A 25,022-nucleotide genomic window follows, 5' to 3' on the forward strand; every position below is an offset into this window, starting at 1 on the left:
GAGAGTCTCTGGTTCCATCCATGTTGCTGCAAATGGCATTATGTTATTCTTTTTCATGGCTGAGTAGTATCTCATTGTGTATATATACCACATCTTCCTAATCCATTCATCTGTCGATGGACATTTAGGTTGTTTCCATGTCTTGGCTATTGTGAATAGTGCTGCAATGAACATGCGGGTGCATGTGTCTTTTTTAAGGAAAGTTTTATCCAGATATATGCCCAGGTGTGGGATTGCTGGGTCATATGGTAGTTCTATGTATAGTTTTCTAAGGTACCTCCATACTGTTCTCCATAGTGGCTGTATCAGCTTACATTCCCACCAACAGTGGAGGAGAGTTCCCTTTTCTCCACAACCCCTCCAGACTTGTTATTTGTGGATTTATTAATGATAAGGCCTATGATTTTATACTGTGCTTCTTCTCTAGACTTTTCAGGATTTTACTGGAATATTTCCTTCCCTCCTATCTGGAGTGGTGGTGGTTTGGTTTGACTCTAAATATTACACATGAATATTTTACTCCCATATATGTGCTTCAAACTTGCCATCTGTTGGTATTCAACAGATTAGTTTGGCTTTCAACAAGTTGATTTATATGGCTTAAATAATAATTTCTCTTGGCAGTGAGAAACCATTTTTTTTTTCCTTGAGAGAAATTAAACTGAACAACCAAAAGCAAAAAATCAGAAGTAATGAATAGATGAGGCAGGCACTCTTAAACTTGAGCATTATCTAGTAACTGGAACATTTAATCAGATAAAACATATATTGGAAATATAGTGGAATAGAAATAGCAATGCTCTGAAAATTCTTACATTGATGGAAAGCCATACATGCATTTTCAGTTGAGCTGACACTGTCCAGAGCAGACTTTTATTTACTAGTGAGATACCTAAAGAAAGCTTTATGATTTGAAGGTGAGAGTATATCCCAGTGGTAAACTAGGGAGACCCAGTGAAATGCTTTGAATGACTTGAAAGTTATGAGAAATGAAAATTATTTTATGAAGAAGAGTAAATCATACTAGATGACTTTTTTTTTTTTCACTTGACTGTGACTTCATTTGAAAGACCATTTTGTGCCAGGTCCCATGCTTGGTGCTGGACTAATCTTCCACATTTTTGCCTGGGTTATTGCGGAACCTCCAGCTGGTCTCCTTTTCTCCCCTTGTGCTACACCCCTCACCTCTGTCCTGTCTCATCACAGTAGCCAGCATGATCCTGTTAAGAAGTTGGATCTTGACACACATCTGATCAAAGCTCACCATCTCATGCAGGGTGGAAACCTGAGACTTTTCATCTGTCTGCAGAGCCCAACGTGCATTAGAATCTCGTCCCCTCTTGTGCCTCTCAAGTATCTCTGCAGTCATCCAACCACTTTGCCATTCCCCACACAGGCCAGGCCTGCTCCACTGTGGGGCTTTTGCACTTGCAGTTTCCTCTACCTGGAAGGCTTCCTCCACTTGTCCACAAGGCTCACTCCTCAGGTCCTTACTCTAGTACTAGCTCTTTAGCGAGACCTCTTACATACCTTGGTTAAAATTGGAGCCCCAGAGTTCCTGCAGTGGCACAGCAGGTTGAGGACTTGGTGTTACTGCAGCTATGGTATAGGTTGCAGCTGAGGCTTAGATTCAGTCCCTGGCCCGGGAACTTTAATATGCTGTGGGTGCTGCTGAAAAAGAAAAGAAAGAGGAGTTCCTGTCATGGCACAGCGGAAACAAACCCGACTAGGAACCATGAAGTTGTGGGTTTGATCCCTGGACTTGCACAGTGGGTTAAGGATCCGGCATTGCCGTGAGCTGTGGCATAGGTCGTAGACACGGCTCAGATCTGGCATTGCTGTGGCTGTGGCGTAGGCTGGCAGCTGTAGCTCTAATTGGACGCCTAGCCTGGGAACCTCCATATGCCACGGGTGTAGCCCTAAAAAGACAATTAAAAAAATTTTTTTTTAAAATTAAAAGAAAGAAAGAAAGAAAGAAAAGGAAATATTGTAACCCCATCTTCCCCACTTCCCATGCTTCTCCTCCCTTTTTCCTTTTAAGGGTAACCATCACCAGGTAACATACTATATATTTTTTGCTTTTATTTTATTGTGTTTTCCTCTGCACTACAATATAAGCTTCATGAGGGCACAGATTTTTTTTTTTCCTACTTTGTTTACTCCAGTATCCAGTGTTTTGAACAGTTTCTGGATACATAACATTCAATAAACATTGAATGAAAGAATGAATTTGGAGTCACAGAACATATAAAGAAGGAAATAAATATCACATAACTCACCTCACAAAGTAACTAACTGCTATTAGGATTTGTGTGTGTGTGTGTTGAGGGGGTTTCCACTTAATATTATAGAGATGCTGGAAAATACAAAAAAGCAGAAAAGAAGTAATTAAAAGTTACCCGTAATTGCTCCAACCAGAGAAAGCGCCTTTTTGTGTTTGGAGTACCTATCTTTCTCTCCCCTGCTTTCCAACCCCTTGTACCTGTGATATACATAATTTTCTCTCTCTTTATGTGAACATATATGTGTGTACATGCGCAAATCATATTTATTTAAATCTACTGGGTTTTTTGTTGGTGGTGTTCATTTATTAGTAGTCTTTGGGTATGTTCCACTATGTTAACTACTCTTTTAAAATGTGTGTTTTTTTTTTTTTTTTTTGCCTTTCTCTAGGGCCGCTCCTGCAGCATATGGAGGTTCCCAGGCTAGGGGTCTAATCGGAGCTGTAGCTGCCGGCCTACACCACAGCCACAGCAACGCCAGATCTGAGCCACGTCTGCGACCTACACCACAGCTCATGGCAATGCCAGATCCTTAACCCACTGAGCAAGGCCAGGGATCGAACCCGCAACCTCGTGGTTCCTAGTCAGATTCATTAACCACTGCGCCACAATGGGAACTCCAAAAAGGTGATTTTTTAAAAACAATTTTTGGTAGCCATCCTTTTTTTATTCACTCATTTTATATATATATATATTTTTACAAGTTTTTTTGGTAAAAGTCCATTTATTTTATTTTTATTTTTTCATTTTAAAGTTTTATTGAAGTATATAGTTGATTTACAATGTTGTGGTAATTTCTGCTGTACAATAAAGTGATTCAGCTATACATACACACAATCCATTCTTTTTTAGATTTGGATTGGCATATGCACACTGTAGTATATGAAATGACTGGCCAACAGGAACCTGCTGTATAGTACAGGGAACTCTACCCAGTATTCTGTGATAATCTATATGGGAAAAGAATCTGAAAAATAAGTTTTTTTATGAGAAAAAGAATGGATATATGTATGCCTGGGTCATTGCACTGTACAGCAGAAACTGACAGAACATTGTAAATCAGCTATAATCAGTTTTTTTTAAAAGACAGGATAATATGAGAAAAATGAATGTATATGTTGTGTGTGACTGGGTCACCTTGCTGAGAAAATTGACAGAACACTGTAAACCAGCCATAATGGAAAAAAATAAAAATCATTAAAAAAGAAAAAAAAAAGGCAGGATAAACTTCAAGAAAATGTAAAAACACTAATTCAAAAAGATAATATGCAGCCCTGTGTTCACTGTAGCATTTATTTACAATAGCCAAGATATGGAAACAACCTAAACGCTCATCAGCAGATGGAGAAGAAGCAGCAGAAGGGGAAGATGTGGTGCAGGGGTTGAACCCAGCCACTGTAGTGTTGCTGTGAGCCACAGGGGAAGTCCTGAAAAATACGAGTTTTAAATGGCTTGTATCATTCCATTAGATGGATGTACTGTTGCTTGCTTAATCACTTCTGATTGTATATTTAGATTGTTTCCATTCTCTTATATTTATTTTAATGAATGAATATCTTGTTTCTTTGTACATCTTTGTGCAAGTCTCTGTTTATTTTCCTTTGGTTAGATTATTAGAAGTGAAATTGACCAAAGATATGTATGACCTTTTTTAACCTATCTTGATACATATTGTGACATTGTCTTTTGGAATGCCTCACTCCAGTAGACAGCACCCATTTTATCATATCTTTGCTGGTGCTTGAAATATTGTTTTCTAAAACTCTTTTTTTTTTTTTTCCCCTTGCTTTTTAGGTCCACACCTGTGACATATGGAGGTTCCCAGGCTAGGAGTGGAATTGGAGCTACAGCTGCCAGCCTATACCACAGACACTGCAACACCAGATCTGAGCTGCAACTGCTATCTACACCACAGCTCACGGAAACACTGGATCCTTAACCACTGAGCAAGGCCAGAGATCGAACCCACAACCTCATGTTTCCTAGTCGGATTCACTTCTTTTTTTTTTTTTTTTTTTTTTTTTTTTGTCTTTTTGCTATTTCTTGGGCCGCTCCTGCGGCATATGGAGGTTCCCAGGCTAGGGGTCGAATCGGAGCTGTAGCCACCGGCCTACCCCAGAACCGCAGCAACACGGGATCCGAGCTGCGTCTGCAACCTACACCACAGCTCACGGCAACGCCGCCGGATCGTTAACCCACTGAGCAAGGGCAGGGACCGAACCCGCAACCTCATGGTTCCTAGTCGGATTCGTTAACCACTGCACCACGACGGGAACTCCCGGATTCACTTCTGCTGTGCCATGATGGGAACTCCCTGTTTTCTAAAACTCTCGATGAATTTGTTAAACATTTTTTACTTCTTTGATTACATAGCATTTTTTTCCAGTATTTGTTAGTCATTTATATATTCTATGAAGTCCTTTTGTCTGTTTCTTGACTCAGTAATTTTAGGTAGTATTATTGCCTGGCTCCCTGCTAAAAAGTTGAAGAATTTAACACTCTTAAATTATCTCTTACCTCTCCTCCCTCTGTCCCCTCTGTTTCTGATACTTACATACTTTTATCTCGTGCAGTGGTTGACTTTATATCTTAAAAAGATAGCATTAAACCTCTGTTTAATTTCTGAACTTTGGGCAATATATATTGATTCCCTGCTTTGAAGGATAAGTAAATTAAGACATCTAATGTGTTCTTATTGTTCTTTTCTTTCGTATACTCTGAAATTTTATTATTTTCATTGTTACTTATTCTCTATAAATTTTTAAACATTTAGCTTCTATTCTCTAAATTTAGTTAAGCCTTTGTTGATTCTGAAAATTAAAAAAACAGAAAGGGCACTTAACATCGTGGTTATACAAATATGATGTACCAACCATCATGGCTGGTGTTTGGTTCCACAGAGCAATGTATTGTATGCAATTGAACATTTGCTCCTTGAAGAAGACGCCTACATGCATGAACTCCTTATTTCTTTCTTGTGTCCTTTACTTCGTCAAAAGTTTGTATTCTTGCATTCCATATCTTCCTTGGTCTTTGTTTTATTTTGTTTGATTAGACTACCTCCTCATAATTTTTCTCCCATAGAAAGTCTAGTTATTAGTAAACTGTTTCTGTCTTACACTGGCACTTGGTTAATTGATTGGTTGCCTGGCTATAGGATTGAAGTTCATAATATTTTTCTTTCCATTTTCTTTTATGATCTAGCATCCCAGGTTACTAATGAGAAGCACATCAGATTCATCGTTGCTTTCTTTAGCTAACCTGTGGTTTCTCTTTGGAACCTTTTATAATTTTTTTCTCTGTTCTTAGAGCTCTGATATTTTACCAGGGTATGTCAGGATGTGAAATTTTTTTCACTTATCCTTTCTGGCATTTGAATTAGCCCTTCATTTGAATTGTATCCTGTTCAGGTCTAGGGAGGCTTCTTTGATTTCTTGATTATTTCTTCCCCATCACAGTCTCTATTTTTTTTTCTCTTCTAGAACTCCCATCAGAGTTCTTGGATCTGTACTCATTACTGCTCATTTTTCTTTTATATTTTTTATCTCTTTGTATTTTCACTCAGTGTTCTTTATCTCTGCAATCACTCAGTTTAGTTATCAGCCATGTCTGGTTTATTGGTTAGCATATTCACTGACCTGTAAAATTTTAATAATCATTTTCATTTCCAAGAACTCTTCCTTTTATCTAATTACGTCTTTTCTATGGCAACCCCTTTTTGCTTTATGGCTCTCCAGTCCTTTCACATCTCTTGGACGATAATAAACCTCTGTCCCCTGAATAAGTCTTGTTTCTCTAATATAGTTTTGTTTGTTCATTTAAGGCTGTATTTATTGTCTCCTGCTGCTTAACAATTTACTCCACAATGTTTAAAACAATAAACAATTTATTGTCCCCACAGTGTCTGTGAGTCAGGAATCCAGGTACCACTTAGCTGGGTGCCTCTGACATAAGGTCAGAAGGCAAAATCTAGGATGTCAGCCAGGTCTGCAGTCTCATCTGAAGGCTCAAAAGGGAAAGGATCTGCTTCCAAGTTCACGCACATGATTGGTAGCCAGATTCACTTTTTTATCAGTTGTTGCCTTGAAGCCCCAGTTCCTCATCAGCTGTTGGCCAGAGGCCTCTCTCAGTCACCATCTTTGTGGACCTCTCCATATAGCAACTCCCAGCACTATGCTGGCTTCCAGTGCAAACTGGCAAAACAGCAGGAAAAGGCCAATGAAATGGAAGCCAGAGTCTTCTTGTAAACTGACCTTGGGAGTGCCATGAGGTCACTTTTGCCACATTCCATTCCTTAGAAGTATGTCACCTTGGTCTAGTTTACGCTCAAGAGGAAGGGTTAAGAACGTGAACATAAGTGGGCATGGACCAGTGGGGACCGTCTTATATGCTGCCTACTACTTTCTCTTTGGGATTTGCTTTCTCAAGTATTTAGTGATCTTTCTTTCTTTCTTTCTTTTTTTTTTTTTTTTTTTTTTTTAGGGCTGCACCCACGGCATATGGAGGTTCCCAGGCTAGAGGTCGAATGGGAGCTACAGCTGCTGGCCTATGTCACAGCCACAGCAATGCCAGATCCAAGCTGCATCTGTGACCTACACCACAGCTCATGGCAATGCCAGATTCTTAACCCATTGAGTGATGCCTGGGATTGAACCCGCAACCTCATGGTTCCTAGTCAGGTTTGTTTCTGCTGTGCCACAGTGGGTACTCCGATCTCTGTTTCTAAATGAAGGACCTTGAGGGTTATTACAGGTAGCTGGCCTGGGTTTACATTGTGACTGTAGTTGCAAGGGCTGTGTCACTTGTGTAGGCTTCCTTTACAGGTATGTGGGCAGATGGCAGGAAGATTGGCTGGAATCCCACCTTCTGTGATTCTACCTGTGACTTGCTACCAGCTACTAGTCTATAGCACACATAGCCAGATAGTCACTCCTTTGATTGGGTTACATTACATGGCAAAGGAAAAGGGATTTTGCAGATGCATTTGTGGTCCTAAGTCACTTGACTTTGAGTTAATTAAAAGGGAGAGTTTTCCTGGGTGGGCCTGACTTAATGAAATAAAAGTGGGATGGAGGCCCTCCCTGAGGTCAGAGATGCTCTCCAGCTGGTCTTGAAGAAATAAACTGCTTGTGGTCTACTGCTGCAAGAAAGTGACTTTTTCCAACAACCTAAATGAACTTGGGAGTGGGTTCTTCCCCATTCAAGCCTCCAGAAGAAGATGCACCTTGGCTGACACCTTGATTGCAGCCTTGTGAGGCTCTGAGCTGAGAATCCAGCTAAACTGACCCAGGGAAACTATGAGATAATAAGTATGTGTTGTTTAAACCACTAAGTTTGGGTTAGCTTATTACACAGTAGAAAATGAATACAGTGTATTTCACGCCTAGTTCCTCTCAGTGCCTTTCCTTTTCAGTTCTCTATTGTGTATGCAGTGGATGTGTGGTGTAAAGCCAAGCTCTCTTCTCTCCTAATCCAGCTTCCTCACCTGGGGGCTTCTACAGAGGGCAGGCTTTGGGCTGTGACTTGAGGGCAAATCACTCCTGCCATTTGTGTCTTTTATTTCTTTACCTTGCTGGGTGAGAAGAGGAGGAACCCAACCTCCAGATGGTCTAAAGGCATTTGTTTAATGAAAGGCCTTGATGGTAATTCCCGAACTGACTCCGGTCCTTTGTATTTGTTGATTCTGGGCTCAGGGCATCTCTGGCCACTCCGTGGGAATCATGCTTTTGCAAGGGGTCAGTGTGTGTGGTTTCCTCTGCTCTCATTTTCCCACCACTCTGATTCTGCTTGGTTTTTCTCTTCATAGAATTGCATCAAACTTCTGGTCTGTTGGCATATTTTCCTGTTTTATAATGCTCGTATGGTTTCACTCTTTAAACAAAAAACTGTGTTCCTAGCATTTCGATGGGACCTTGGAAGTAAAGGGAGGCAGATGTCAGTGGTAAGTCTGTGTGAATTCAGCTGCACATCCTGCTTTGGACTTTTCCTTTTTATAAGAGAAAATAAAATACCGTTTTGCTACCAAACACTGACCTAACGTATTTGTAATAAATTTGGCATTTTCCTAATAAAACTGATGAGAAAGGGCAGAATTTGTATTATAGTAACTTTCTCATGCTCAATTATTACTTCCTCCTTTTTTTTTTTTTTTTTTTCTGTCTTTTTGCCTTTTCTAGGGCTGCTTCCCAAGGCACATGGAGGTTCCCAGGCTAGGGGTCGAATCGGAGCCGTAGCCACCGGCCTACACCACAGCCACAGCAACGCCAGATCCGAGCCACGTCTGTGACCTACACCACAGCTCATGGCAATGCCTGATCCTTAACCCACTGAGCAAGGGCAGGGATCAAACCTGCAACCTCATGGCTCCCAGTCGGATACATTAACCACTGCGCCACGCTGGGAACTCCTATTACTTCCTCCTTTTAAAGTTCCCCAAAGCATATTTCTAAGAAGACCATGCTCTTCCTCTCTCTCCCTCTTCCCATTACATAGCCTTTCTGCTCTCTTAGGGTAATTTCTTAGAACAAGTGACTTAACAATATTGCTGACACTTTGTTTTTTTCTAACACTTATGGCACACATGATGTAAGTGCTGAGAATGTTGAGATAATTGAACTAAAATTGTGATTTTAGAATTGTCTTAAGATTGTTCTAGTTCCAAGGTCCAAAGCTATTTCAAACTAGTTAAAAAGAGAGTTTATTAGGTGGAAGCTGCAATAGTATCTCACTGAACCCAAAGCTAAAACTATATTCAGATATCATGAGGTTCTGAACCAGAAACTAGACAGCCAGCAGGAATCCAGGAAGTCATTACTTTTCTGTCTCAGACTTTCTCTCTTGTCTCTGTGTTTCTGGTCATCTGCTTATTCTTTTCTCTCTCAGCTGACTTTGTTTTGGCATGATTGTGGCCAAACATGGCTAAGCAACAACAGTAACCTGAGCTTCCAAGCTTGTATCTCAGCTCAAGCAAATAAATCAGAGGCACAATCCCAGATTTGAGGAGAAAAAACCCAGTTAGTTTACCTTCGGCCAGTTCGTTCGTTTTCTTTCTCTCTTTCTTTCTCTCTTTCTTTCTTTCTTTCTTTCTTTCTTTCTTTCTTTCCCCTTCCCTCCCTCCCTCCCTCCTTTCTTTCTCTCTTTCTTTCTTTCTTACTTTCTTTCTTTCCTTTCTTTCTTTCTTTCTCTCTCTCTCTTTTCTTTCTTTCTTTCTCCTTCCTTCCCTCCCTCCCTCCCTCCCTCCCTCCTTTCTTTCTTTCTTTTCTTTTCTTTTCTTTTTTTTTTAATAATTTTATTTATTTATTTATTTTTTATTTTTTTTATTTTTTGTCTTTTTTGTTGTTGTTGTTGCTATTTCTTGGGCCGCTCTCGCGGCATATGGAGGTTCCCAGGCTAGGGGTTGAATCGGAGCTGTAGCCACCGGCCTACGCCAGAGCCACAGCAACGCGGGATCCGAGCCGCGTCTGCGACCTACACCACAGCTCACGGCAACGCCGGATCGTTAACCCACTGAGCAAGGGCAGGGACCGAACCCGCAACCTCATGGTTCCTAGTCAGATTCGTTAACCGCTGCGCCACCACGGGAACTCCTCTTTTCTTTTCTTTTCTTTCTTTCTTTCTTTCTGCTTTTTAGGGCCACATCTGCAGCATATGGAAGTTCCCAGGCTAGGGGTCAAATCAGAGTGACAGCTGCCAGCCTATACCACAGCCACAGCAATGTAGGATCTGAGCCACATCTGTGACCTACACCACAGCTCACGGCAATGGTGGGTCCTTAAGCCACTGAGCGGCTCCAGGAATTGAACCCACATCCTTGTGGATACTAGTCAGGTTTGTAACGTGCTGAGCCACGACAGGAACCCCATGAGTGGGCCAGCTATTTCTTTTGAGACCAGTGATTGTGCTCATGACCAGTGATTATGCTCATTGTTCATTGTGTGATATGTGGCATGACTGCTACTGTCCAAGTTCCCAAAAAAGAGGTAAGTGGTGCAAGATCGGGCAGGTATCTCCAGATATGTCTGTTGTATTATTCTTGTTTAGATCCAGTGTGCTGTTTCTCATTAGGGAGAGAGTGTAGTTTGTGGTTAAGAACATGGGCTTTGGGTCAAATCTCGATTTGAATCCCAGCCCTGCCGCCTACTAGCTGTGTGACCTCTCTGAGCATCAGATTCTTTCTCTGTACAATTGGGGTGATAAAGCCTCTCCCTCGGGGTTGCTGGGAGAGCAATAATATATTTGGTACATCCCACACATTCAATAAATAGCCAATGTTATTTATTACTATTACCATACCATTCGGACAAGATTATGTGAATGGAGGACCATATAATCTTCTTACCACCCTGAAGGGTGCAAGAAGATCTGGAAGCAAAAATCCAGGTGCCACAGAGATCAATAAAAGTCTAAAAGAGAACTCTTGCCTTTTTCACACTTGGCCAAAGAAATGGACATGGCAATTGTCCATTGTCAGTGTAGGCTGATGACCTACAATGAGAATCTACACTTATTTTTAGAATGAAATGTTTGCCTCTGTTGGTTCTGGACAGGGAGTCAGTGGCCTCACAAAGAGAGCCAAACAGGGCTTGGTGGTCACTGGAATAGGCATCATAGTTCTTTCCAGCCAGTGCCTGCTCTGATGGTCTCTGCCTGCTTGGTGGCAGGTCTGTTCTGATAGGCTGGTGCCTCATCCAGTGAAATATTTTGAATATGTGCCATCAGTTCATCTTTATAAAACAATAGATTTGCTTTGCACCTTTCTCACTTATGTGACAAAGTTGGGGATGGAAGCCATCATTTAACAAACTCTTAGTACCAAGTATGTAATATGATGGTGATTCAAATTCTGTGGTGTTAAAAGATGCCAAATGTTAGCCCGATGATAATGTTTACACAAAGTAGAGTTAGCCAGCAAACTATATTTATGGCTTCTTTTTAAATGAATGTAGTATGTGCTGTTCTGTATGAAACTGTAGTGGAATAGTATCTCAATGACTAACTCTGTAATTTTCTCTTAAGTTATGCAGACATTTTGATTGAGAGGGAAGTGTTAATGCAGAAGTACATTCATCTCGTTCAGATCGTAGAGACAGAAAAAATTGCTGCCAACCAGCTCCGGCATCAGCTTGAAGATCAAGATACAGAAATCGAAAGGCTTAAATCAGAGGTACTTCCCAGTTAATTGAGTCCTCCTCATTATTCCATGTGTATTGTCATTTCCACATGATTACTTAAGGTCTGTCAGGCCAAAATTTTAATCCCAAACTTAGTTCCTCTGCCATCAGCATGTATATGTCTAGGCTACTAGTGTACCTTAGAAAAGAATCTAATGTCTGTGTTAGGATTAGGTAGATATGCTACAGTGCAATGTCAGGATAATGTGCTCTTTTTGAGTTGTTTATGCTCCTGATGTCCTTCATTTGATCACATATTCAAGAGTTGACTATAAGTTTGAACTATTTTCAGATTGACTCCCAGCAGTGAAAATTGGGAGCCTGTCATAGATGCAGTTAAAGTCTGAATGACAACTTAGGAAGGTCCAAACATGAATTCAGAAAGTCTTTACTTTTTCTCTGTCTAAGGCGTCTAGCTTTCTCCCCTCTAGAATTTTGAAAAACTCATTTGAGTTAAAGTATAGAACATATGCCAGGGTGCATTTTTTCCCCTGCAGTTGGAATTCCTGCTTCCCTCAACTTCCCAGCGCTCCTCTGAGTGTGAATTCTTCAGGCTCTGCAGCCTCCCTCCCCCATAGTGTGTTTGGCTCCAGTGAGAGCAGAAGGTGGTGGTGAAGCCCGCAGCCACGGGGTATTTGTAGACCCTCCCTCTCTCTGAGGTGCCTCTGAAACCTGAGTGTACCTTCCTTTGCTGTCCTATCATTCCCGGTGGGAAGTGATCAATAGCTAAAGAATTGAAGAGGAATATAGAAAATGAGCTTTCTTCTACTCTTTCTGACCAGTGGTGTGATAGTATCTTCTTAGCATCAAAGAAAAGCATAAGACAGAATGCAGCCTACTACTAATTGTATCCTTTTGAACAGAAGCAATTCAGGCTCCTCAGCCTCCATCACTTTCTTGTTGCTTTTCTGTTATTCAACGTTTTCTTCTTCGTTTCCTCACATCTTCTTCTGTGAGGGTTTTCACCTCCAGCTGCTTGAGTACCTCACCTCCAGCAGACAGAGGATGGGTATAAGCTGACTCCCATTGGGATCTTTTTGCCTCTCTGATGATGATAAGTTGCAAACTGTTCACCATATCATTAGTGCTGTTAACTTCCTGATTCAACTCTGAAATCTGAGATAATGAAAACAACAACAAAAAACTTTACAAACCTGCATTTTAAAAGACTATATCAGGCACTGTAATTTAAAACAAAATTATTGTGTTCTGTCTTTGCCAGAGTTTGCTAGAGCAGATGCTTGTCTACTAAATGAAAGAGGTTGGCATTTACTCCATGAGCGAAACTTAGCACCAAGCAATGTTCCCCAATATTTATTTGTGTGTGCTTATCTGTCTTTGCTATGTTCTATTTTAGTGTGAATATATATTGCAGCTAAAAACTGTCAGTAGCAGGTATGTCTTGTGTGGTCGCTTGATAGGAGCCATAATTTATTTCCTCCTCCTTTTATTTTTCCACCTCCATGGCAGAAAATGGCAGAGGAGTGTATTTGGTAATGGGGACAAAATGTAAAGACAGGTCAGAGGGAGCAAGTATGAGCTCAGCTTTTTAAGTGTTGGCTTGGTAGTAAATCTGAATAGGTCCTTTATTTTGCAAGAGCCTGAAATTGAGTGATAGTCCAGGCTACCTGGATTTGCATTGTCCCTCATAGGTCACAGAACTGAGCTGAGACTATAAAGAGAGAGCACAGGTTGTTTCAATTCTTCTTTGCCTTTTTGTCTTTTCTTGGCTGGCTTGACCGACCCCTGAGCTCTGAAGTTCCCTTTGCCATTACCATTTTCCCAAGGAGATCTGTGAGCCTGCTGTCCTTGGAAGGCTATCGGCTGATATAAGAAGTAAGAGCTTTGAGCTGAGGGTCACTGCATTTGGAGACCACAGGGCATTACAGGAAGCTGCCTTTCGTGAGATGAAGGATATGAACTGAGATGCCGAGAAGGCCTTGGTCTGGTCGCCACTGGCAGTCAGGACCTAGTTTTGAACTAACATTTCTCTAATTCAGACTTTACACATTCCACAGTCACTTACAAGCACATTTGTTAGCAGCATAACAAAACAGTCTTGGGGTGAAGGTCATGCTTACCCTGACTCAATACCCGAGGAAGATGGGTATCTAAATAGTGAATGTTGCCTGAGGATCTTGAAACTTCTTATGATTTATGGTTGTAGTCTAGTATTTTCACATCATGAAATGGACTGATTTTGTGTTATAGATTATCGCTCTTAATAAAACCAAGGAACGAATGAGACCTTACCAAAGCAATCAAGAAGATGAGGATCCAGACATCAAGAAGATTAAAAAGGTACAGTGCTGGGGGTTTCCAGGTTTGGGAGAGCATGACAACCGGTTGTCTTTCTGGAGTGGCGACTTTGCCACCCTGACTCTGAGCTGAGACCGATCTTAGTGTTTCTCTTCCAAAGGCTCCCAGACTTGTGCCTCAAAGTGGAAACACATGCTTACATCTCTGGAAAAGCTTAAGCTTGAGATTTCTTTCCAGTTCTGGGATCCATTTGTGGATCCTGTAGGAAAGATGCCAAAGCCGGATGTTAAGACAATAGTATTCTCTAGTTGGGTTAAGTGCTGCTGAACCTTCTGATTTGGTGCTGCTTTTGTATTTTGGGGGGAGTATTTCTTTTAATTAAACTTGGAAAATATTTCTTTTAGCTTAAGTCTTCGGTGCTTATTTAGAGAAGCTTTTGTGGGGGGAGCACATGAGAAGATTGAGTGAATCAGTACATCTCTGCAGATTTCTGGTTTATTGTTGTTTCTTTTTTGTTTAACATCTACATAATCAGCAGCTCTTTCCATCTTACTGTAATTTACAACTGTACAACTTTTGCAGTTAACCAGAGCCTGGCACTCAGTCTAGTCTGCTGTGTTTGATTTATGTCATCTAGGATTCAAGTTCCATAATCATAATTGTCCTGTGTACAAGCACTTATTCAGCTTTGTTAGCATTAGGCAAAAAGCATCACAGTTAAAGAAGTTCTCAATTTTTTTATTCTTATTTTCCTGTAACTAGGTAATTATTTCCTTTCAGTTGTAATAGAACTTTAAATATTGCTCAAAATCTGGAATAGAAATGCGTCTTAGGACTGAGTTGCACTGTTTCCAGTTTTCAAGAAATAAAAAAAGGAAAACAACATTCCTCTCTTAGAATTTACATATTTTTATTTTATTTTATCTTATTTTGGTCTTTTTTTAGGGTCACACCTGCAGCATATGGAGGTTCCCAGGCTAGGGGTCAAATCGGAGAGCTGCAGCTGCTGACCTGCACCACAGGCACAGCAACACAGATCCGAGCCACATCTGTGACCTACACCACAGCTCATGGCAATGCCGGATCCTTAACCCACTGAGTGAGGGCAGGGATTGAACATGTGTCCTCATGGATGCTAGTCAGATTTGTTTCCACTGAGCCACGACGAGAACTCTAGAATTTACAAATTTTTAAATCAAGTTCAGTTTTTATTCCATTCTGTTACAAAATGAATTCTTTTGCCTTCCTTTTAATAGTGTGCAATTGCATAGAAACAAAGGTATTATAAAATACAATTGTGGAGTTCCCGTCGTGGCGCAGTGGTTAACGAATCCGACTAGGAACCATGAGGTTGCGGGTTCAGTCCCTGCCCTTGCTCAGTGGGTTAACGATCCGGCGTTGCCGTGAGCTGTGGTGTAGGTCGCAGACGCGGCTCGGATCCCGAGTTGCTGTGGCTCTGGCGTAGGCCGGTGGCTACGCTCCGATTCAACCCCTAGCTTGGGAACCTCCATATGCCGCGACAGCGGCCCAAGAAATAGCAACAACAACAACAACAACAACAAAAAGACAAAAGACAAAAAAAAAAAAAAAAAAAAAACAATTGTAGTACATTCTTGCTATAGAAATAAAAGAAGGAAAACAACATTCCTCTCTTAGAATTTACATATTTTTATTTTATTTTATTTTATTTTATTTTGGTCTTTTTTTAGGGTCATACCTGCAGCATATGGAGGTTCCCAGGCTAGGGGTCAAATCGGAGCTATAGCTGCTAGTCTGGTCTGGTAATAGGTAAGTGAACCAGCTTTTGCTCAGCAGACCATTCCTGCCCAAATAAGTAGAAAGATTTTATTTAACACAAAATTCAGTTAGGTTCATTTTTGAAAATGAACTTCTGTTAAATGTAAGAATAATGATAAATACATGCCGCGGGAGTGGCCCAAGAAATAGCAAAAAGACAAAAAAAAAAAAAAAAAAAAATAGAAAAGGCAAAAAGACAAAAAAAAAAAAGAATAATGATAAATACATACTTTTTATATTTTCTGTCTTCCTATTCTTAATGATCTTTTAACAAACTTATTTTGAATTTATTGAATAGATTTTAAATTTAATTCCTTTGTTTCCAGTCAAACTAATGCCTGTATGGAAAGGGATGTTTACAAATGAATTAGTTTCTCTATTCTGATCTTGGCAAATATCAACAAAAATTTTTAACTTCGAGAAGCCAAAAGTGAAAAGGGTTATAGTTCACAGAAATTTCCCATTAGATTTCTCCAAATAATAGCGTATAAATTCTATTAAAATGTATTTAATTTTTGTTGTTTGAGATATGGCAACTGTATGAATGCCTGTTATGAAAATTGATAGTATGCTGACATTGGTTGGTAATTGAAAGAATTTTAAATATTGCAAAAGAAGAGTAGTTGTTTAAATGGATGATATTTTATAGCATATGGGTGAAATAGTATGGAAAAAATAAGAATGTGCTGAGGAGTTCCCTGGTGGCTCAGTGGGATAAGGACCTAGAATTGTCACTGCTGTGGCTCTGGTTACTGTTGCTGGGGTGGGGGGGTTCCTATCCCTGGCTGGGGAACTTCTGCATGTCAAGGACATGGCCAAAAAAGAAAGAAGAAAGAAAATAATGATACTAAAATAGATTCGATAGTAATTTAATGCTTTCAATTACATATGAATTTGCAACCTGCTTTGTTGTTGAATATGCCACTTAGATATAATAAATCCTAATAAATTATCTTTTTTTTAAACTTAGAAAGGACTTCAGATTTTTTGGTCAGTTATTTTATAAATAAGGAAATGGAAGTCAGAGTTCAAGGTCACCTAATAGGTTAGTGATAGAGCCTTTGGGTTAATTACTATGACATATATCTATATGCTTAGCACTCAGCATTCTGGGCATTTAAAAGGTGCTCAGTAAATCATTGTTGGCTGAAACACAAAGGCCAATGCACCTTGTTTGGTTTGCCTCTTATTTTCAAATCACTTCTAGGGAGTTCGTCAATTTTATAGGCTATCATGTTCCTACAAAACTGATTTTAAATTTTACTTTTTGTCTCTTTTCACAAAATGATCACCGTTGTAAATTGTTAACATGTGTTTTGCCCATGTGGCTGGGAAAGAGTCCTTACAGTTAGCAGAAGCAGATAAAGGAAGGCCAAGTTTGGTTGCAGCTTTCTTGTGTGACTTGCCAAGAAATTTAGTTTACTTAACCATGAAAAGGGGGGGGGGGTCAGATGAACTGATGTCCAGCGCTTATTTTTTAAGCTTCATAAAAAACTCAACCATCACAAAAAATCAAATAACCCAATTTAAAAATAGGCAAATGACTTGAATAGATATTTCTTCAAAGATAATAGACTTTTCTCTCCAAGATGATTCTTTAGAGAAATCACCACACCTACACCACATGAAAAGGTGCCCATCATCATTCAGCATCAGAGAAATACAAATCAAAACCACAATGCAGTGTCACCTCATATCCATGAGGATGGCTACTATTAAAAAAAAAAAAAAAACCCGAAATAGAAAATATTGTTGAGGATGTGAAGAAATTGGAACCCTTGTGCACTGCTGTTAAGACTATAGAATGTTCAACTGCCATGTTTGTTCCTCAAAAAATTAAAATAGAAATACTGTAGGATCCAGCAATCCCACTTCTGGTATATATCCAGAATAATCAAGAGCAGGATCTTGGCGACATGTCTGCATTCCCATATTCATTGCAGCATTATTTGCAATAGCCAAGAAGTGGAAATAACCCAAATGTTCATTGACAGATGAACAGATAAACAAAATGTTGTATGTAAAAGCCACGGAATATTATTCAGCCTTAAAAAGGAAGGAAATCCTGGCACATGCTGCAACATGGCTGTACCTGGAGGCCACTATACTAAGTGAAATAAGCCACATAAAAAGATAGATGCTGTATCATTCCACTTATGTGAGGTGTCCAAAGTAGGTATATTCGTAAGAATAGAAAGTAGAATGGCAGAAAGCGGGAATGGAGAATTGTTTAGTGGGTATAGAGTTTGAGTTTTTCAAGATGAAAATGTTCCGGAGATCTGTTTGTCTAACAATGTGAGGATATTTAACACTGATTAACTGTGGACTTAAAAATGGTTAAGACAGTAAATTTTATGTTATGTGGGATTTTTAAACCATGATTTACAAAAAATTCTATATCTGCTTTTATGTTGTTAAAGAATAAACTTTTGATTTATTCCTTTCTTGAGATGTTAACAACTAACCTATGTGATATTATTATATTCTGGTGTCCTTCTAGGCAGGCCTAAAGAGCTTAAGTGATAGAAGAAACTGGTGAAGCCAAGGAAAAAATTTTTTTCTTTTTAGGGGGGCACCTGCAGTATATGGGGAAAGTCCCAGGCTAGGGGTCACATCGGAGCTGCAGCTGCTGGTCTACGCCACAGCCACAGCAATGTGTGATCCAAGCTGCGTCTGCAACCTACACTGCAGCTTGTGGCAATGCTGAATCCTTAACCCACTGAGCAAGGCCAGGGATCAAACCTGCGTCCTCATGGATACTAGTCGGGTTCTTAACCTGTTAAGTGACAGTGAGAACTCCCCAAAAATATTTTTTTTAAATCACCTCTTTTTTTTTTTTTTTTTTTTTTTTGCTTTCTGGTATAAGCCTGATACTGTTCATTCTGGTGGTGGGCCTACTAGTGAGTCCATGGGAGAGCAGGGTGTATATGGCACAGGATGGACACCCTCCTGACAGCTTCCTTAAGGTTCTTTTTTGTTTGTGTTTTGTTGTTCTGTAGGTTCAGAGCTTCATGCGAGGCTGGTTATGTAGAAGGAAGTGGAAGACCATCGTGCAGGATTACATTTGCTCTCCTCATGCTGAAAGTATGAGGAAGAGAAACCAGATTGTGTTCACCATGGTCGAGGCCGAGTCAGAGTATGTTCACCAGCTCTACATCCTGGTCAACGGCTTCCTCCGGCCCCTGCGAATGGCAGCCAGCTCCAAGAAGCCCCCCATCAGCCATGATGATGTCAGCAGTATTTTTCTCAACAGGTTGGTCTTGGCATCAAGAGTCACGTGAAAGACTTTGTGTTTCTGAAAAGAAGTACCATAAATTCACTGCTGTGAGCTTATGATATTGAAAATAAGAAAGCTCTCTTTGGTTTTGCATTCTTAGCCCAAATTTTCATATCCTTTTTTTTTTTTTTTCCTTTTCTTTTTTTTTTTTGTCTTTTTAGGGCTGCACCCGTGGCACATGGAAGTTCCCAGGCTACGGGTCCAGTTGGAACTGCAGCTGCCGGCCTACGCCACAGCCACAGCAATGCCAGACCCAAACCACGTCTGTGGTCTATACCATGGCTCACGGCAATGCTGGATCCTTAACCCATTGAGCAAGGCCAGGGATCGAACCTGTGTACTCATGGATGGCAGTTGAATTCGTTAACCACTGAGCCATGATAGGACCTCCCAAATTTTCATCTCTTTATTCTTGAATCTTGGCATCTAGTTTTCTATTTTTCTTCTCATTGTGTGTGTTAAGGAAGATAATCTCCTCAACATAATAATCATGGAGTGATGAACAGGTCTTCACCTGAAATCTATACAGAAGTACTTTAGGAAGGATGGAAACTAACAGAAGGCCTGAAAATCTCTAATAAGTTTATTCACTCAGTAAATATTTGTACTACCTTTACTGCTGAGAGTTCATCAGTGAACAAAGCAGAAAATACCTGCCTTGATGGAACTTAACATTTTTTTGGAGCTGAAATTTTGATGTGGGAAGGCAGATAATGACTAGTGCATAAGTGGAAGATGTAGCTTTTATGTGGTGATGAGTGCTACGGAAAAAGAAGCATAGCGGGGGAAGGGACTTCTTGAGTATTTTACTTAAAATTTTAGTTACTTTGTGGTTTTCGAGTAGATAATACATTTACATGGCTCAAAAAATGAAAGCAATACGAAAACATCAAACAGCAATTAGAAGTCTCACTCTTATTCTGTCTCTGCCCATCCCATTTTCCTCACTTGCTCTCTGTAACCATTTTCATTAGTTCCTTATACATCCTTCCAGTGTTAATTGATATAGATCAATCAAATATGAACATACAGGAGTTCCCTTCATTGCTCAGCAGAAACAAATCTGACGAGCAACCATGGGGACCCAGGTATGATCCCTGGCCTCACTCAGTGGGTTAAGGATCTGGCGTTGCTGTGGGCTGCAGTGTAGGTTGCAGATGTGACTTGGATCCTTCATTGCTGTGGCTGTGGTGTAGGCCCGCAGCTACAGCTCTGATTCAACCCCTAGCCTGAGAACCTCCACATGTTACCAGTGTGGCCCTAAAAAGACCAAAATAAAATAAAATAAAATGTGAATGTAAGTCTTATTTCCCCCTATCTTACACAAAAGGCAAGTATTTAATATGTACCTGCTTTTTTCCACTTCACAGTATATCTTGGACATCATTACACACACACACACACACACACACACACACACACACATATATAAAGAGCATTCTCGTTTTTAAAAGCTGCATAATATTATATTATATGAATGTCCTGTAATTTTTCTGTAGCTAGTCTTGAGAAAGGCCTTAAAGATAAGTTAACATTTGAGCAGAGACTTGAAGTTGGGGAGGAAGCAAGCCATGTGGCTACCTTGGGGAAGAGAACAGCGATGCAAACAGGGGAGACTACCTGTTCAAAGAGCCTGGGGCCGGAGCTCACCTGGCATGCTTGTTGGAGGAACTGTCAAGGTCAGTGTGGATGAAGGAGGATGTCAGAGAGGTAACAGTTGGGGACATTGCACAGATGTTTGCTTTTACTCTTAATGAGATGGAGAGACAGTGGTGGGGGTTTGATGAGAAAAGTAGCATGACATGACTTATGTTTTAAAAGTTCACTCTGGTTTCTCTGTTGAGACTCGGCTGTAGGGAAGTCAGTTTGATGACTATTGCAATAAACCAGGTGAGAGATGACTTAGGGAGTCGTGTTAGGCGGCTGTGGCAAGAATCTAAGCAAGAGATGATTGCAGTGGAGGCAGTGATGAGTGATTGGATTCTGGGTATATTTTTAACGTAGAGCCAATAACATCTGTTGATGAGTTTGCTGTGGATTTTAAGGAAAAGTCCAAAGATTTTGGCCTGAACAACTAAAAGGATGGAGTTGCTATTTTTTAAGGGGGGAAGATTGATGTAAGAACAGGTTTAGGGGAAAGATGAAGAGGTTTTTTTTTTGTTGTTTGTTTGTTTGTTTTAATCTCAAACCTGGCAAGTCTGAGATGCTATTAGCCATCTACATGTAGAAATCAAATTAGCAGGGATGGATATTAGTCTAGAGTTCAGAGGAGGAGTTCAGGGCTGGAAGTATAAGCTTGGGAGTCTAATAGCATATGGACAGTATTTAAAACTGTTAGTCTGAATAAGATTACCAAGGGAGCGAGCACAGATGAATGAGAGAAGACCCAGGACTGATCCCTGGGATATTCCAACATTTAGAGATTAGGAAGATAAAGAGCCATCTAAAGAGAGTGTAGAGTACAAGGTAGGGTTGCAGTATGTAAACCAGAAGACTGGGTTGTCCTGGAAACCCAGGCAAGAGGGAATGAACAGCTATGTCCAAAAGGTCAAATAAAATAACCGAAGTGTATCTGTGGGCTTAAGAACTTGGAGCTTATCAGTGACTTAGATGAGAAGCCAAAGCCTGATTAATGGGGATTTGGAATGGAAGAGAGTTGCTAAAGAAAACTCTTTCTTTTTCTCTCTCTCTCTGTTTGTTTTTTTTTGTTTTTGTTTTTTGTCTTTCTGCCATTTCCCGGGATGCTCCCACGGCACATGGAGGCTCCCAGGCCAGGGGTCAAATCGGAGCTGCAGCCACCGGCCCACACCGCAGCCCACAGCAACGCCGGATCCCCAACCTACTGAGCAAGGGCAGGGATCGCACCCACAACCTCATGGCTCCCAGTCGGACTTGCCAACCACTGAGCCATGATGGGAACTCCAAGAAAACTCTTTCAAGGAGGGTTGCTGTATAGAAGATCAGAGAAACAGGGTGGTACCTGGAGATAAGTTAAAAAAATACTAAGGAATGTGTGTGTGTGTATTTAGACGAGATGAAAATGACACCAGTAATGAGGGGGAAAACGTTGTAGGAAAGACAGGGGAGAATTTCTAGAGCAGTAAACTTGTACAGGCAGAAGTGGATAGAACGTGGTAAACCAGTCAGGAAATTGGCATTAGGTCAGAGCATGGGCAGGGAAGGAATAGTACCTGGACACAGGTAGTTAGGAAGCAAGGACATCAGGTGGTAGTGCTGTCAGGAGGGAAGTGTTGGCATCAGGTAAGAGAGGAAGAGGTGTGAAATAATGATCACGGAGAATGGAGCAGTGAGTGGACGAGGGAGGTGTAGCATAATTGCTAGGCTGCTCTAAGACCTTATATTAATATATTAGGTTGGTGATCATGACTTACAGTGACACTAGTTGTATGTTGTTCTTTAGCCAATTTCAGTTGCCTGGGCGCAGGTGCAGAATGGATGGAGAGTTGTGTTCAATTGGTACTGATGTTGTACGAGGCTTATATGAAGTGAAGAAACAAGAAGGGAGTTGTAGGTATATACAAGGAAGGGATTATAACACCAAGCCATGGAATCTAAACGGTACAGAGAGGCAAATGATATTGGGAGAGGTTTTTGTCAGTGATAAGGTGACAGGATCAACGGTTTTAGGTCCTGGTGGTGTGAGGGATTTGAGGAATCAGGGTTCTCAAGGCAATGAACCCAAAGACGAGGTGGTCAGAGAATAGTGGGTCTGAAGCTGAGATGGGGATGCAGTTATTGACAATGGCAAGGTCTAGGATACGATTAAGACAGTGTTGACAGAGGTCAGTGAAAGACAAAACCCACAGAGGAAGAAGTTCAAAGCCCCAGAGAGACCTGGTTATTGGAATGTTGTGTGTATGAATTGGAGTCACCAAGAATTGAGATACGAGTGGTGCTGGAAGAGAGACTGACAGTGAGCTGGGAGCTAAGGGCCTTCAGCCCTAGAAGACTGTCTGGGGGGTGGTGAGCCGGGGGCGTCTGTCATGACTGCAAAAAAGGAAGGATGATGGGTGGCAGTCTGGTAACATGAGATGAAAAAAGCTCGTCTTTTGCGGTGTGAGGTAGAAGGGAGACTTCGCCGTATTGGGCGGTATTGGCTCCGCTGAAGTACTTAAGATCCTGAGCATCCTGAGGTTTTGCTCTTGATCCTCAAGCTATACAGCTAGCATTTGGGTGATACTTCAGTCACCCAGGCATGTAGTTTCAACAGTTCTGATGGCAGTGGACAGGATTGTGAACTGCGCTCTGATAGTGATGCCATCACAGCCTGCACTCCAGTGGCTGCCTCTTGGGGGTGTTTCCAAAGGATTGCCTGATCCACAGTTTGAAAGGCAAGACTTGTCATATTGTTTTATTTGGAATCAAGATGCTATGATGTCCATTGACAGAGAAGTGGAGCATATACACAATGGAATATTACGCAGCCATTAAAAAGAAAGAAATAACGACATTTGCAGCAACATGGATGGACCTAGAAATTATCATGCTAAGTGAAGTGAGTCAGACAGTGAGACACCAACATCAAATGCTATCATTTACAAGTTGAATCTAAAAAAAGGACACAGTGAACTTCTGCGTAGAACAGATATTGACTCACAGACTTTGAAAAACTTACGGTGTCCACATGAGACAGGTTGGGGGGTAGGGGGATGCACTGAGGGTTTGGGATGGAAATGCTATAAAATTTGGTTGTGATGATTGTTGTACAACTATAAATGTAATAAAATTCATTGAGTAATTAAAAAAAAGATGCTATGCCTCTTTTGGGAAGAGAGACAGTCTGCTTCATACAGATTAGCAGTTGTTAACTACACTGGGACTTAGATGGAGATTTGAAGAGTTATGTTTTAAAGGTGAGGCTTACAGGGTGTTTGTTGTCATTTCTGTTGTTTAACTAGATCCTCTTTCCTTGCTTTTGAAATTGAAACCTTTGGCAGGTCAATTCTTTTGAATTTCAACATAGACTTTATAGTTTAAAAATATAATTCAGAATTGTTTCATCTGTTTTCTAACCATTTAGTTGTCATAATATGAAGGTAGATGTAACAGTTTTCAGCGTAGGAAAGAGAAACCTCCTCTCTGATTGGAGGGAATTCACTGCTTATAAAATCCTACATCAACTATATTCCACTAAAATTTATTTTAAAAAAAGACAGTAAATTAAAAAAAAATCCTTTGGAGGGGCTGGAGGAAAAGTCTGGGAGCTGGCCCTGAGATCATTGAGTTCAAGGGCACAGTCCCATAACTATGATCCAGAGGTTAGGGAACTATTGCTACCACCACTGTCACCACATCTGCCTGATCCACAGTTTGAAAGGCAAGGCTTGTCATATTTGCCTTTCGGATGCATGAAGCTGGTTCCAAAGTACTAGAACACCGAGGCTGGAGACTGAAATTGCCCCTAAAATGCTCACATCTCCAGGGTTGACTTTGGGTAGCAAGAAGGTGGCCTCTACTTCACTTGCCATGTCTTACCTAGTACATCTATTAGTGGAACTGAATTTACATCTAGAACCCTACCTGTGAGGAAATCTGGAAAATGTAGTTTGAGTTCTCCATCCTCTGCACCTGGAAGAGGATGGAATGGAGATTGAAAGACTAATCTACAGTCACTGCCAAACTAGATTTGGTTGAAATCTTTAAACCACAAATACAGCTTAGTTAAAATTTGTATTAAAGAAAAACAAATTACAGTCTTCAAGCAGTGTCTGTTACGCTTCGTGGACCACTTGGAAATAGTAAGGATTCCCCACTGATGTTTCTTATTATGGGATTTGACTTATAACAAACGAAGGTATTTCACTGACAGAAATAATCCTGTATTTGATTGTGTCAATGGGTTAGTTCAGAAAAGCCTTCAAAGGTTCATTCCAGCAGGTTAATTCTACTGAGGGGAAAGCAGATGTTAATCTGGTACCTTTTAGAAATTTGGATCTCTGATTTATGCCTAGTCTTCATTTTAATATATCTGTGTAGGCTCCATCCTTTGCAGAAGATTCCTCTCCACTTCTGTCCTGGGAGTGGTTACGATAGAAGTCTGTCAAATCCTCTACCTTGTTTCCTTCCGTCAAAATTCATTTTGGTGAAAAAGAGAGACCTATCCCCAAGTTATTATCTAGAATTAAATCTGAAGAGAGAAGGATCATAACTAATTTTCTGATTATCACTTGAAGTGCTACATCCCAACAGTAGAAAGCTGTTTTTACTATAAATTGA

At 40.6% G+C, this 25,022-nt stretch overlaps 1 protein-coding gene across 15 annotated transcripts in view; it reads left to right on the plus strand.

Annotated features, from left to right (window-relative positions):
* The window catches only part of RASGRF2 (Ras protein specific guanine nucleotide releasing factor 2), a 266,150-nt gene that overhangs the window by 90,758 nt on the left and 150,370 nt on the right, over positions 1-25,022 (plus strand). For 14 of the 15 annotated variants that reach the window (XR_014838159.1, XR_014838160.1, XR_014838158.1 and 11 more), the window contains exons 3-5: positions 11,298-11,445; positions 13,664-13,753; positions 18,508-18,761. Coding sequence is in view for 11 of the 15 variants with exons in the window: in XM_021084503.2 (XP_020940162.2) it covers positions 11,298-11,445; positions 13,664-13,753; positions 18,508-18,761 (492 nt within the window). In the remaining 4 variants the exon portion in view is untranslated. Of the gene's footprint in view, positions 1-11,297; positions 11,446-12,897; positions 13,289-13,663; positions 13,754-18,507; positions 18,762-25,022 lie in introns of those variants that run through there. The other variant, XM_085013941.1, reaches the window with a different exon arrangement.

The sequence above is a fragment of the Sus scrofa genome, chromosome 2 (genome assembly GCF_054392235.1).
Source record: "Sus scrofa isolate SSC_HxYL_T2T_F1_AM1 chromosome 2, Sscrofa_HxYL_maternal_Yorkshire_Landrace_v2.0, whole genome shotgun sequence".
Taxonomy (NCBI): Eukaryota; Metazoa; Chordata; class Mammalia; order Artiodactyla; family Suidae; genus Sus; species Sus scrofa.